The following is a 12,103-nucleotide window of genomic DNA, read 5'->3' on the forward strand; positions in this document are numbered from 1 at the left end:
ATCATTGTTCATATGCTCATCACCATGCTACTCTCTACATGCCCTAATGGGAGCCTCTCTTCTCCCTTCCACTCCTTTTCTGGTGTCCTCTGCCACTCTGTAGCTTTGATTAGCACAAGTCCCCAGATCCTCAACCACTCTGAAGCCTCCCTCCAGGTCTTGGCCTTCAATGAAGCCCTCTTCTCTATGGAAGACCACCCCAAGTAGGTTTTCTTTTTTCTCATGTTGTCCCACAGTAGAAATTAGGGTTGGCGTACTCTTCCTCACTTCAAGTCCATTATGCCTCCTCCCCATCTGCAGTCACTAGTGCTCTTTTGAGGCACACACCACCTGGCTTCGCACCATGGCTGTCCTCCGCCAGCCGCTACAGGCCATAGGCATAAATTCTCATCTGGCCACCATACATGAAAAAACTACACACATTTGAACCTAAGTCCCACCTCCGATGGCAAGCTTATACTTCTACCCCTTTCTGAAATTGAGAGTTTTTTGGTCCTCAAGCACTGTTTTATACTTTTTTTTTTTTTTTGATCCACAACAATAGGCTTCAGGAGCGGGATGCTCAATCAAGGCTTGTTGATTACTTCAGTACAGACAGGTCTAAGGAAGAATGTGTGCCTTTAATCCCCCTTTTAAAGGTTTTAGGTTGTAAATTCAAAAGCAGTAAACTTTAAGAAAAAAAATGTTTATTCAAAATGTTTCTTCATAAAAAGTACTGGAATGAATATGCAGACAAGACATTTAGAAATGATTCTTCTGCTTTAGATATTTTACTGTCTCAGTTGAAGTCCTCCTGAAACGTCATTTATGCAGAAGGCTGGCCTCATGGGAAGGGATTTTTACAGTACTGGAAGGAAGCCAGATGAAGCCTAGATTTGAAGCGCTCAGCTTCCAATTCCCGGAAGAAAGCATCATCGTCGCTCTGTGTGATCATGTACTGCAGTTGTTGGATTTCCTTCTCCATCTTAGACCTCAGCTCCCTCTTCACCTTATACAATGTCTAAAAGAGAATTTATGTCATCCTGCTATTCACAACATACATCCAGGCCCTCGTCTTTTATTCCCTCTCCATCTTACAGCTTATCACATTCCTGCAATAATTTTAATAATTCAGCAATAGCTCTTACAGAGGCCTGAATAGGTAAGCTTAAAATGGGATCAATGTTTGGACCATAGATGGACCTTCTTACTAGTATTCTCTCCATTTCCCTTAAGGTGTATATAACTGTTCTCTATTTATTGAAAATGTAAATAAATGATTTCTATCTTGTTAATCATTACCTGGGCCTGCGATTTCTCTCTGGCTTTGAGTTCTTGATGTTCCTGTGATATGGCTTCTGCCAGCAATGAAAACTGTTTACAGAGAAGAAAAAGAACGAAATCTTTTATTTGTCAGTAGTCTAGATATAGCAGTTCTTATACTTAATGTTCAGAAGCTTAAAATCTTTCATAGAAGTAGGGCAATATAGATTCTGTACTTTGGTCAAGGACTAGCTTATTTTATCTTAAATTTCAATCTTGAAAAATGGGGTCAGTCTAACCTATATAATGACAGATCCTGAATTAACATGTGGAGATTTATTGTTCAACAGGCTAAGCGGACTTTGACAGGATGGTCAGTATTAAGCACATTAGAATATAAACAAGCAGCAGTGAGCCCACCTGGTCTTTATAGTAGTTCTCCATTGAGTCCAGTTCATTCTGGTGCTGTCTCTTTTGTTCATCTCGCTTTTCTTTGGCATAGTTTCTTAGGTCTCGCAATCTTTGCTTTTGAATTTGTAAGCCTTCTTCAAACAGTTTCTTAAATATCTGTCAGTTATTAAGTCAGAGAAATTATGCCGAACTTTTATGGAGGAATATAATCATTTTACCCAACTGGAGGTATATATTCATTATAATCAACAGAATTTTGAAAGTAGCAAGTTTAGAGAGATAATTCACATACCATAAAGTTCACCTTTTGAAGATGTATATAATTCAGTAGGTTTTAGTATATTCAAAGTTGTGCAACCATCACCACTAATTTCAGAACATTTTCATCACTCCAAAAAGAAACCCCACCCCCACCAGCAGCTGTTCCCCATTCTGCCCTCGCCAGTCAACTGCTAGTCTACTTTCTATAGATTCACCTACTTTGGACAGTTCATATAAATGGAATTATATACTTATTGGACCTCTTGTGTTTTACTTTTCACTTAGCATATCTCTACAAGGTTCATCTGTATCAATACTACATTCCTTTTCACTGCCAAAGATTATTCTATTGTTTGGATGTATCATTTTGTTTATCCACTCATCGGCTGATGGCATTTGGATTGTTTCCTCTTTTCGGCTATTATAAATAATGCTTCTGCAAACACTTGCGTGTAAGTTATTTATGTGGATACATATCTAGGAATGAAATTGCTGGTCATGGTAGCTCTATGTTCACCCTTTTAAGGAAGCCCCAGACTGTTCCAAAGTGGTTGTATCATCTTATAACCCCATCAGCACTGCATGAGGGTTCCAACTTCTCCACCTTCTTCCCAACATTGGTTGTTTTTGTTTCAGCCATCTTAGTGGGTGAGGGTGGTGTCTTATTGTGGTTTTGATTTGTATTTCCCTAATGACTAATGGTGTTTCAGCATCTTTTCTTGTAGCCCAGAGATTCTTTAGCTTTCAGAAAAGATATCTAAAGCAGTCATGTAAACACGGCAGGCGCCCCAGAGCAGAAACAAATGTTGCATCTGTACTTGTGCATAACTGAAGGTGATGTGGTTACCATCTAACAGGCCACAGGAAAACAAATTGTTCAGAGGATATGGATATGCCCACTTGTTCTCCACTGATTAGTAAGAATTCTTGATCAGAGAACTGGTTCTGGAAGCCGTGTATCATTAGCCAGCCGTGTTGCCTTAGTCAAGATACTTAACCTCTCAAAGCTTTAGAGTAGTATCCCACTTCAGAGTATTCAGCCCAGCTAACTATAGTTACCTTCATGTTTTATTCTAGGGATGAAATTTATTGCCAGTTTAGAATTGCAAAATATTAAGCATTTTAGCTTGATTAGGATGAGACAGTAAATACTTCGTGGAAACACCTCAGAGCCCATCTGTCCTATGTGATTTTCCTGATTTTATGTGGAAACCTAGGTCATCCACTCACACCTTAAGTTCCTGTCTGTGATAACATGCTCCCGAATCCCTAAAGCAGTTGTATGGGACAAGTTTCTATGTGTGGGGGTCAGAGGAAATTAAAATAATGGCAGTGGAGACTGAATAGACTGGGATGTTCTATGGGGGTAATAACAAAGTATGGCCAAGTCTGAACTCTCATAGCCAGCATTTTAGGACTTGTATTTGAATTTTAGATTCAAATTGGGACAAGAGTTATAAACAAAGAAGGTGGTCCTAAAAGGTAAGACAAAACTTACCTTCTTAACAGCATTAGCTAGAAAAGCCATACTTACCATTTCTTCTCGGGTCCTCATTCTCATCATTTTTGCACGCAGCTGAACTCTGTAATCATCGTAATATTTTCGGGCACGAACAATCTGCTGCCGATTTTCTTTTATTTTTGATTGGGTCAACTTTTGTCTATGAATGCGGTCCTTGAAGTCTTGCTGAGAAAAGGAAAGGGAAAAAGAGGAAGACTCCAACATTCTCATCTGCCCCACTCCCCATCAGTGTCTTGAAGCAGTAAGCCAGGTATGGAGGACCAGTGGCCTATTGCCTGGGCACAGAGTGTGAAAGACTATCAGTCCCCCAGAAGTCCTCTAGCCTTTGGTAGGTTTGTCACCCTAGTCCTAAGAGCCAGCCCAGTGGGCCCCCAGTGCTACAGAGAGGAGCAATGACCTGGTGGACCTGAGGATCTTATCTCCCTATTCCACTAGGGCATCACCTAAGCCACAACCAAATGCCAGTGCAGAAGGAGTAGAAAAATGGCACTCTGACCTACAAGCAAAATTTGAGTTACTAAGAGTATTTACCGGTAGGTTGAAACTAAGGAAACTAGACAATATCTTCTTGCAAAGTAGTGAGGATGAAATGAGGGTGTGTACATAAACCCTTCAGCCAGGTGTTCAGGAATGTTCCCTTTCCGCATACCAAAGTAGTACCTGCAGTTCCTCAGATGGCTTCCCCTTCTTTGGAACTGTTTGGGATGATAGTTCACACTGCTTATCTCTACATTCAACCATGCATTTTAAAATCTCTTCCTCTGTCATATTGTCTTTGACTTCTGTACTTTCCTCTCATTATACTCAATAGAATATAATGTGCTATGTAAATTCTTTATCCAGATGATCATGGAGGCTGGTAAAATACCTCAGATCCCTATTTGGGACTTGAGAAGGTTGGGAGAGGACTAAAGCACTAGTTACAACTATGTAGTACCACAAAGGGGCTATGTAGACACAGACCTGGATTAAAATCTCAACCTTGCTCCTTACTGATTACAGTGGGACCCTGGGCAAGTTAATATCTCAAAGCCTCAGGTTTTTCATTTCACAGAAAATGTCTCTATCATGTTATAATAAAGACTAAATGAAACTGTATTGTAAAGCACCTAGCACCTTCCCTACTCATCGGTTTTGGTTCAAGCCCTAGATGCTTCTGTAGCACAGGTGGCAAACACAAGGCCCGCAAGCCCAGTCCGGCCCTCCACCCTGTTTTATCCAGCCCGGCACCTTGTTTCTACCTGGCAGCAGCACCGAGCTCTTGCTTAACTGTTACAGAGTAGTTACACCTATACAGTCCTAAACTTACATTCGGCCCTTTGAAGGCAACTGTCAGGCTAATGTGGCCTCTGGTGAAAATGAGTTTGACACCCCTACTCTATAGGCAAGTGTTTGAGGTAACAGTCTATGGGGCTATTGCCCAGCTGGTACAAATAAAAGTAATTAATATAAATTATAAAATCAAAAATTATAATACCCAATTTGCTTTTGACTTACCAGTCTCTTGTTATGTTCATATTCTTTCTTGACAAGTGCAGCAAGCAGGTCATGCCTTCTTAAGGCTGCTTCTATCTTTAAGGGGGACAACAGGGAAGGTGGTTAATAATGCTGTTCCCTAAATTCTCAAGGATACACTCTTTCCCTTTCTGGTTTATATTCCTGTGCTTAAAATTGACAGTAAACTTACTTCATCCTGGAGTTTCTTCTTTGATCGATTTTCTCTATATGCATCTTTTTTGAGCTGTTCAATCTGTGCAATTTGCTGTTTCCACATTTTGCTTAGTGTTTGGCCAGAAACATAGAGAAATGGAAACTGCTCGAGCATCAAGGGCAAGAAGAGACTCTGTTCGTTTACTTTCACTGCAAGGTTGGGGGAAAAAAAAAAAGATGCTTTTAATCTGAGAGATTTGCTGAAAGCTTTTAATAAGAACTCTCATCCCACCTTCCTGAAAGATCAAAGCTTATCTAAGTGATGCGGTTTTGATCCTGAAAAGAACAATTCTAAAAGTATGTTATTACTTTTGCATTCCTTCTTTGATCAGAGTAAGCCAACTACTAGTATGGATGAAAATAAGATCAACAGTTCTGATTAATGACAGGCTGGTCTTGTGAAGTCCATCCTAACTACTCAGTTGACTCGGTGCCTTGGGTGGATGCTCTGTGTGTGGCCAGACTTCCTCAGCCCTACTGGGAGGCAAAGTCTCTGTCTGATGGGATGCAGTTAGAAGGCCAGCAGTCTTTGAAAATGCACCCTGGCATTTCACATGACCTCATTTTTCTTGTAACAGGACTCTTAACACTCACTGGCACCAATTGTCAATATAACAGGAGCTGGACAGGCCATCTGCTTGCTTTGGCGCATCCATCTGGTTCTACCAACTTCCCAGAAACAAAGAAAAGGCAGCCAGCATGAGTGAGCAAGTGAAGCTAAAGCTGGAGCAGCAGGTAGTGGCCCTAGCATTCCTTTGGTGCCAAGATGCAGGCCTTCCTAAGATGATATTGAAGAGTTTTAAATAAATGCCCTACTTAAAGAGCCTTAATCTCTTTACAGAGATCTAGGGTATGGCAGTGATAAAAGAGGGAACTTTCTCCAACTAACTGGTGGATGTTAGTTTTCAGTGCTGTGTCCTTGGAATGTAGCACACACTTTCAAAGGGTGCCAGTTTTCCATAAAGTACAATTTTGTGGTTCTTACTGGGAACTACTTTATGTGGCTTTGGCACGCCACCTCTTGGACTTGGAGTCGTGGTGTTTCTGGAGTACATCTTCCAGGGTTGACTATGTTTTGGAGTTCCTGTATGACCAGCTTCTCTGTATATTTTTTCCTTAGAAGCAGATATAAAACAATAGAAATAAGAGAGAGATCTCGTAACTCTTTTATACATCATCTTAAATATTACATATTGACAGAAATAGCTAACTAATTCCCTGCTAAACCAGCTTACTTTAGCTTTCTAATATCTGGTTAGTATTTATCTACTCTAAGTAAAAAGAATCTTTTGACTTCTGGCATCCTTTGTAATTTGAAAAGCACTGAATTTTTTTTTTTTTTTAATTTCAGTCACCATAGTCCCACACCCTAAATACAACTACAAATGTTTTGATGTACTTGTTTCTTTTTAAATCTAGGTGGGAAAAGTTGTCAAAGATCTCAAACAATGTTTAGTTGTAACTACTGTACTTTATATCCTGTTTTGTTTATGAACATTTTAGCATAAGCTTTTCCCCATGCTTTTATCTCCTGTAACCATTCTTTTGAAAGGTAATGGAAACTTTGGGTTTCTTCCCACCAGGTATATAACAACTGAGATTTCCTGTCTTCTCTTACTGTAACTTGTCAGCCTAGACTCTCTTATAAATCCTCAGTGAACTGCTAAGCAGTAGAACCCCTTAAAAACTGAGGGAGGTTTTGGGCAGGTAGGAAAAATGCTAGTGTTCTTTAGTACCATGTCTTGCTATATTTAAGCAACTTGGGTGCCTTATGAATGCGAGAAAAACCCCACATCATGAAATGAGATCCTGACTTTTTCTAAGGAGCTAATGATTAAAGGCCCTGCTGATTCTTTTTTCCTTTTAAAAAAGTTCATCTCTCCATACTTTCCACTGAGCTGATCAAATGGCATTACAGTAGAGACTTTTACCCACTGTTTCTTCCTCGTCATTTATTCCTGGAGGTTCAATATTCTCTTGCACTTTATTTCTTCTTAGTTCCCTTTCAAATGCTTCAGTTATTGCCTACAGAGGAAAAGGCCATATGATATTTAGTTATAAAAATATATACAAATCAAAATGAAGGAAAAAATCACCTGAGATCTGCCATTGTATTCACTTTCTTAAAAAGTTCCTTTCAGGCTATATATCATAAATTTACGTTATTTCATGGATGTGTACTTGGGACATAAAATGAAATTCTATATAATGTGTTTTGTTCTCATAGTTCTTGTAATTATTTTGATACTCCCTTGAGTAGATGTTACATGCTATTGTAAGACATACTATAGCAAAGAAATGAGGTGTTCTAAATTTGTATTACACTTCAAAATCCCTACTCCATAGCAAAGTCTTCCTAACTGCCTCCTCGCATTCCTGTCTTGGGCACTTTCATCCTATCTGTAACTTAAATGGCCTGTCACATTTAATCTTCCTCAAATTCTATTCATCTCTGAAGCGCTCCCTGAAAATACCAACCCTTACTTATTTAGTCTTTCTTAATTCCCTTCAGTACTGGGCTGTATCTGACAAGGTTAGTGTTCCCAAAATTTTGTTGAGTACAAGGTTTTATGCTCCCTAAATGGGGACATAAAAGCTATGTCACATAATTTTCTCAGCCCAAGCATATGAAATGCATTTTAGCCTTTAATCAACAGCATGTTCACGGTAGTGTTTGGCTGAAGGTAAATGGTACTGCTTGCTGCCCAATGGTAGTCAAGAGATGGAATGTACCTTTGCTTGGAATCGGTGGGTATCTGTTTCTTTTGGCTTTCGCTGCCTTTTTCTTTCCATATGCAACTGTTTGTTTTTGTTAACTGGAGATGGAGAAAGTGAATGAGATCTGTAGGGTGGCTTTCTGTGCACAGCAAGTCCTACAACACAGAAGAGACAAATACCATTACTTCCTGACAACCAGAAATATTAAGTTGGAAACCAACAGTTAATTTTCACCAAATGCAAAGAGAATGACCATGAATGTGTTAAGTGTACTCTAAATGTACTCTCTCCTATGACTAATTTGTATTTGTATTGTTTAGTCACACCAAGCAAACAGACAAATGCACATAAATGTGCACTCTCTCAAAGAAGTACTTAGGTTCTATATTCAACTTGGGGTTGAAAACAGCAAAATGTGGAACTGGAGTGCCAGCTGTACACAAAAGCCAATATTAAGAGCTCTTGGTGGTAGAGGAAGAAAGAAAACGTTAAACCATCTGAGTCATACTGTCTCCTATCCTTTTACATACCCAAACATTATTCTTATAAAGCAGTGTGGTTATAAGCAAAAGTTAACATAATGTAGCTTTTTCTAAGCAGTCCTGATTATTTCCTATTTAGACACCTAGCCCTCCTAATTCCACAGTGTCCAAGAGATATAACAAGTCACTTCTCTCCACAAACCTTTTTATGTTCCACTGTTTATAGCTGTGCTTGGGCATCTAATAGTTGTGAAGAGGGGGACTCCATGCCTTTTTGGAAAAATGGAATAATTCAATATGTATCTAAGGTCAAGAAACTGAGTTTGATACCTTTCTAAACAAGTTTTCCCAGGGAATTCATATTTCCCTGAGCTTTTTTCACTATCTTTTAATTCAAATTTTAATTCATTTCAAATTCTGAGATACTAAAAAAAAACTGAATTGTACAATCTTTAAAATGTTGTTTTTAGGACATTTTACTATAGCCATAATATATTCTTCTTTAGAAACAGAACATCTGATTTAAATAATATTTTAATTTATAATGTTTTTAAAACTGGATACCATATATATGTGTATAGTAAAAAATCATATAGGTTACTGGGTTAGGGTTCCAGAGATTACCTGCGCCAAGTGTAGTATTAAGGAAGAGAGATGAAATAAGAAAAGATATTCTTGAAGTAAAACAAAACAAACCAAACGGAAATAGTTCACAAAGTTTTAGATGAGAAATACTATTTCTAGAGAAACAAGGATGGACAAAGTAGATAAAAGGGAATGGAAAACATGCAGAATTCTAGCTGGTGGAAGGCAGGATAATTACTTGAATTTGAACAAATAGTAGGAAGTACCTGCAAAAACGTGGCAAACCACAAGCTCATACATTGCTAACAGGAGTACGAGTATAAACTAGTGCACTTTGGGGGGAATTTGGCACCGATGCGTAAGTGTAAACACCATAATCCAGTAATTCTAATAGATGTGGATCCTAGAGAAACTTGTTACCTGTTACTCATTGCAGAATTGTTTGTAGTTATGGAAACAATCTACATGTCCTACAATAGGGGAAATGGTAAGAAATAGATATGCAAACACAAATGAGGTGAATTGTAAGACTTTAGTTACATAATAGTTAAAATGAATGAAATGGATTTATAAGTATCAACATAGATTTCAAAATAATGTTAAACAAAAAGCAAGTTGCTGAATAATATATACAGTATATGTAAACTTTTTAAAAACATAAAAGCATATTTAGATAGGTAACATACAGACTGTTAAAAGTATAAAAACAGGGATAAAAGGGTTCCTGCTCAAAATGGCAGTATTGGAGTGATGTCAGCATCATGGTGGAGTGGGAAGACCCCTATGTATTTACCATTAAATTTACAACTAATCAGACATCTATAACCCAACAAAGGTTTCTCTGTTCAATACACTACCATGCCTGAAAGATACACGCATTGGTACATCTGGAGATGGGTGTAACAGAATGTGTAAGGGAGGCACGATGGGGGTAAGGACAGGGACAGGGACTGCCCGCAGATGCAGTGCCCCGCTGCTGTGTCTGAGCCCATGCTCCAGCTAACACAGTAGCAATGGTGCAGAAGGGGTGCGGCTCACACATTACAGCTTGGCAGAGAGTAAGAGGGGCAGAAGCAGTGTCTGCACCTGAGAACCTGGCTCCCTCCCCTGACTGCAGCAGAGCTGTGAAGCAGCAGTGGAGACATGTCTATAGCCTCAGCCACAGGGAACCAGGTAGCAGCAAGGCAGGGTAGCAAACCCAGCTTGCCCCCACATGCTACATCCCCCCCCCCATGATGGTGATGCCTGGAGACCCAGGTGACACAGACATAGCTGAGATACGTAGCACCCCAGTCACCCAGGTGGAGACTCCTACAACCACAGCAACACCCCAACCAACCTCAACCCAGAGAAGCACAAAGCAGCACTGGTAAGAGAAAACACAAACTTGCATTTTAGCACCATCTACTGGAAAACAAAAGAAAGCCCTAATTATCAGCCTACCGAATTATTAAAATCAAGACTGTACCTATGTAAGAAAGGTGTTTACTACTTCAAATATGCCAACGGAGGAACAACCCATCAAGCACCATGAACAAAGTAACAGGTAACAAAGAAAATGACAACTCTCCAGAAACCAAATTCAAAGTGTTGGAACATTGTCATCTATTTTATTTTAATATTTAAATTTTTTTTTAAATTTTATTTATTTTTAGAGAGAGGGGAAGGGAGGGAGAAAGGGAGAGAAACATCAATGTGTGGTTGCCTCTCACATGGCCTCCACTGGGGACCTGGCCTGCAACCCAGGCATGTGCTCTGACTGGGAATTGAACCAGTGACCCCTTGGATTACAGCCCATGCTCAATCCACTGAGCTACATCAGCCAGGGCATTATTATTATTTTTTATTAATTGATTTTAGAGAGGAAGGGGTGGAGGGGGGAAGAGAGAAGAACATCGACTGGTTGCCTCCCATATGTGCCATAACTGGGGAATGAACCTGCCACCTAGGCATGTGACCTGACCAGGAATTGAACTGGACGAGCCAACCAACCCAGAGCCATGTGATCAGAGCAGAACATTGTCATCTAAATAAGACAACTGCCCTGACCAGGTTGCTCAGTTGGTTAGAGCACTACCTGGATACACCAAAGTTGCAGGTTTGATTTCTGGTCAGGACATGTACAAAAAGCCACTGATGAATGTATGAATCAGTGGAACAGACTGATGTTTCTCTCTCTCCCCTCTCCCCTCTCTAAAAACCAATTAAAAAATTTTTGAAATTACTCTCTGGCTGGTGTGGCTCGGTTGATTAGGCATTGTTCTGCAAACCAAAAGGTCACTGGTTTGATTCGGGTAGGGACACATCCCTGGGTTGTAGGTTCAGTGCCCTGGGGCACATGTGGAAGGCAGCCAGTTGAAGTTTCTCATATCGATGTTTCTCCCCCTTCCTCCCTCCCTTCCCTTCTCTCTAAGTCAAAAATAAAATATAAAAAGATGGTAAGGCAATTCAAGGCAGTAGGCATGCTGAGGAACTGAAGCCACAGTGCCCGGGGGCTGGCTTGTGTTCGCTACTTTCAAACATGTAGCAATGTTCATGCTTTGAAAGCAAAGTATGTGTGTCTTTGGTTATCCTTCATTCAAGTATAGTCATCCACGTCAACTGTTCCTCCACAGCAATTGAAAACAATTGCTCCTCTACAGGTTGGTCAATACAAACTCTTAGACACTGGAGAAGGCACTAGAGAAGTAACATTAAAGAACAGGCTAAAGGGAAGAGAAGCTGCTGAGGCCACAAAATAACTGAAGACTTCAGAGTGGAAGCCCAAGATTTTGTTCAGTCAGTTCTACAATCATTCAGCTAGCATATTCTAGGCACTTTTCATGCACAACAACCATCCACCAGTGAGACCGCTGGCCTCAGACTTGAGTCTCAATTGGGTTTCATCATTTAGTGACTCTAAAGACCTTGGATAAGTTTTGTCCTTGAGCCCCATCTTATCTGTAAAATAGGCATAATACCTTCTTACCTCGGGCATTGTACAGTTTAAAGTGAGTTCTTGCCACTCCATAAAGATAATCTGTGTGAAACCCTGCTGATGTCAAGGTTGAATGTTTGCCCTCAGGTTGGAAGACTTCCCACAGCGCCCTTGTTAGTTCCTAATGAGGGCAGAGAGCCCAGAAGGACAGCACCTAAAGCCCTTTGCAGCTTTTCCCCAACTTCTGAAAGACGA

General features: G+C 40.0%; 1 protein-coding gene across 2 annotated transcripts in view; it reads right to left on the reverse strand.

Annotated features, from left to right (window-relative positions):
* Window positions 1–669: 669 nt before the first annotated feature.
* CEP95 (centrosomal protein 95) overlaps window positions 670–12,103 on the reverse strand; it is a 34,233-nt gene continuing 22,799 nt past the window's right edge. For both annotated transcript variants that reach the window (XM_024573342.4, XM_024573343.4), the window contains exons 12-20: window positions 7,880–8,019; window positions 7,082–7,171; window positions 6,132–6,261; window positions 5,124–5,296; window positions 4,934–5,008; window positions 3,449–3,601; window positions 1,663–1,809; window positions 1,282–1,353; window positions 670–1,000 (exon numbers count right to left, since the gene is read on the reverse strand). In XM_024573342.4, the coding sequence (XP_024429110.2) occupies window positions 824–1,000; window positions 1,282–1,353; window positions 1,663–1,809; window positions 3,449–3,601; window positions 4,934–5,008; window positions 5,124–5,296; window positions 6,132–6,261; window positions 7,082–7,171; window positions 7,880–8,019 (1,157 nt within the window). In that variant the 3' untranslated portion in view covers window positions 670–823. The remainder of the gene's footprint in view (window positions 1,001–1,281; window positions 1,354–1,662; window positions 1,810–3,448; window positions 3,602–4,933; window positions 5,009–5,123; window positions 5,297–6,131; window positions 6,262–7,081; window positions 7,172–7,879; window positions 8,020–12,103) is intronic.

The sequence above is a fragment of the Desmodus rotundus genome, chromosome 9, assembly GCF_022682495.2.
Source record: "Desmodus rotundus isolate HL8 chromosome 9, HLdesRot8A.1, whole genome shotgun sequence".
Classification (NCBI taxonomy): Eukaryota; Metazoa; Chordata; class Mammalia; order Chiroptera; family Phyllostomidae; genus Desmodus; species Desmodus rotundus.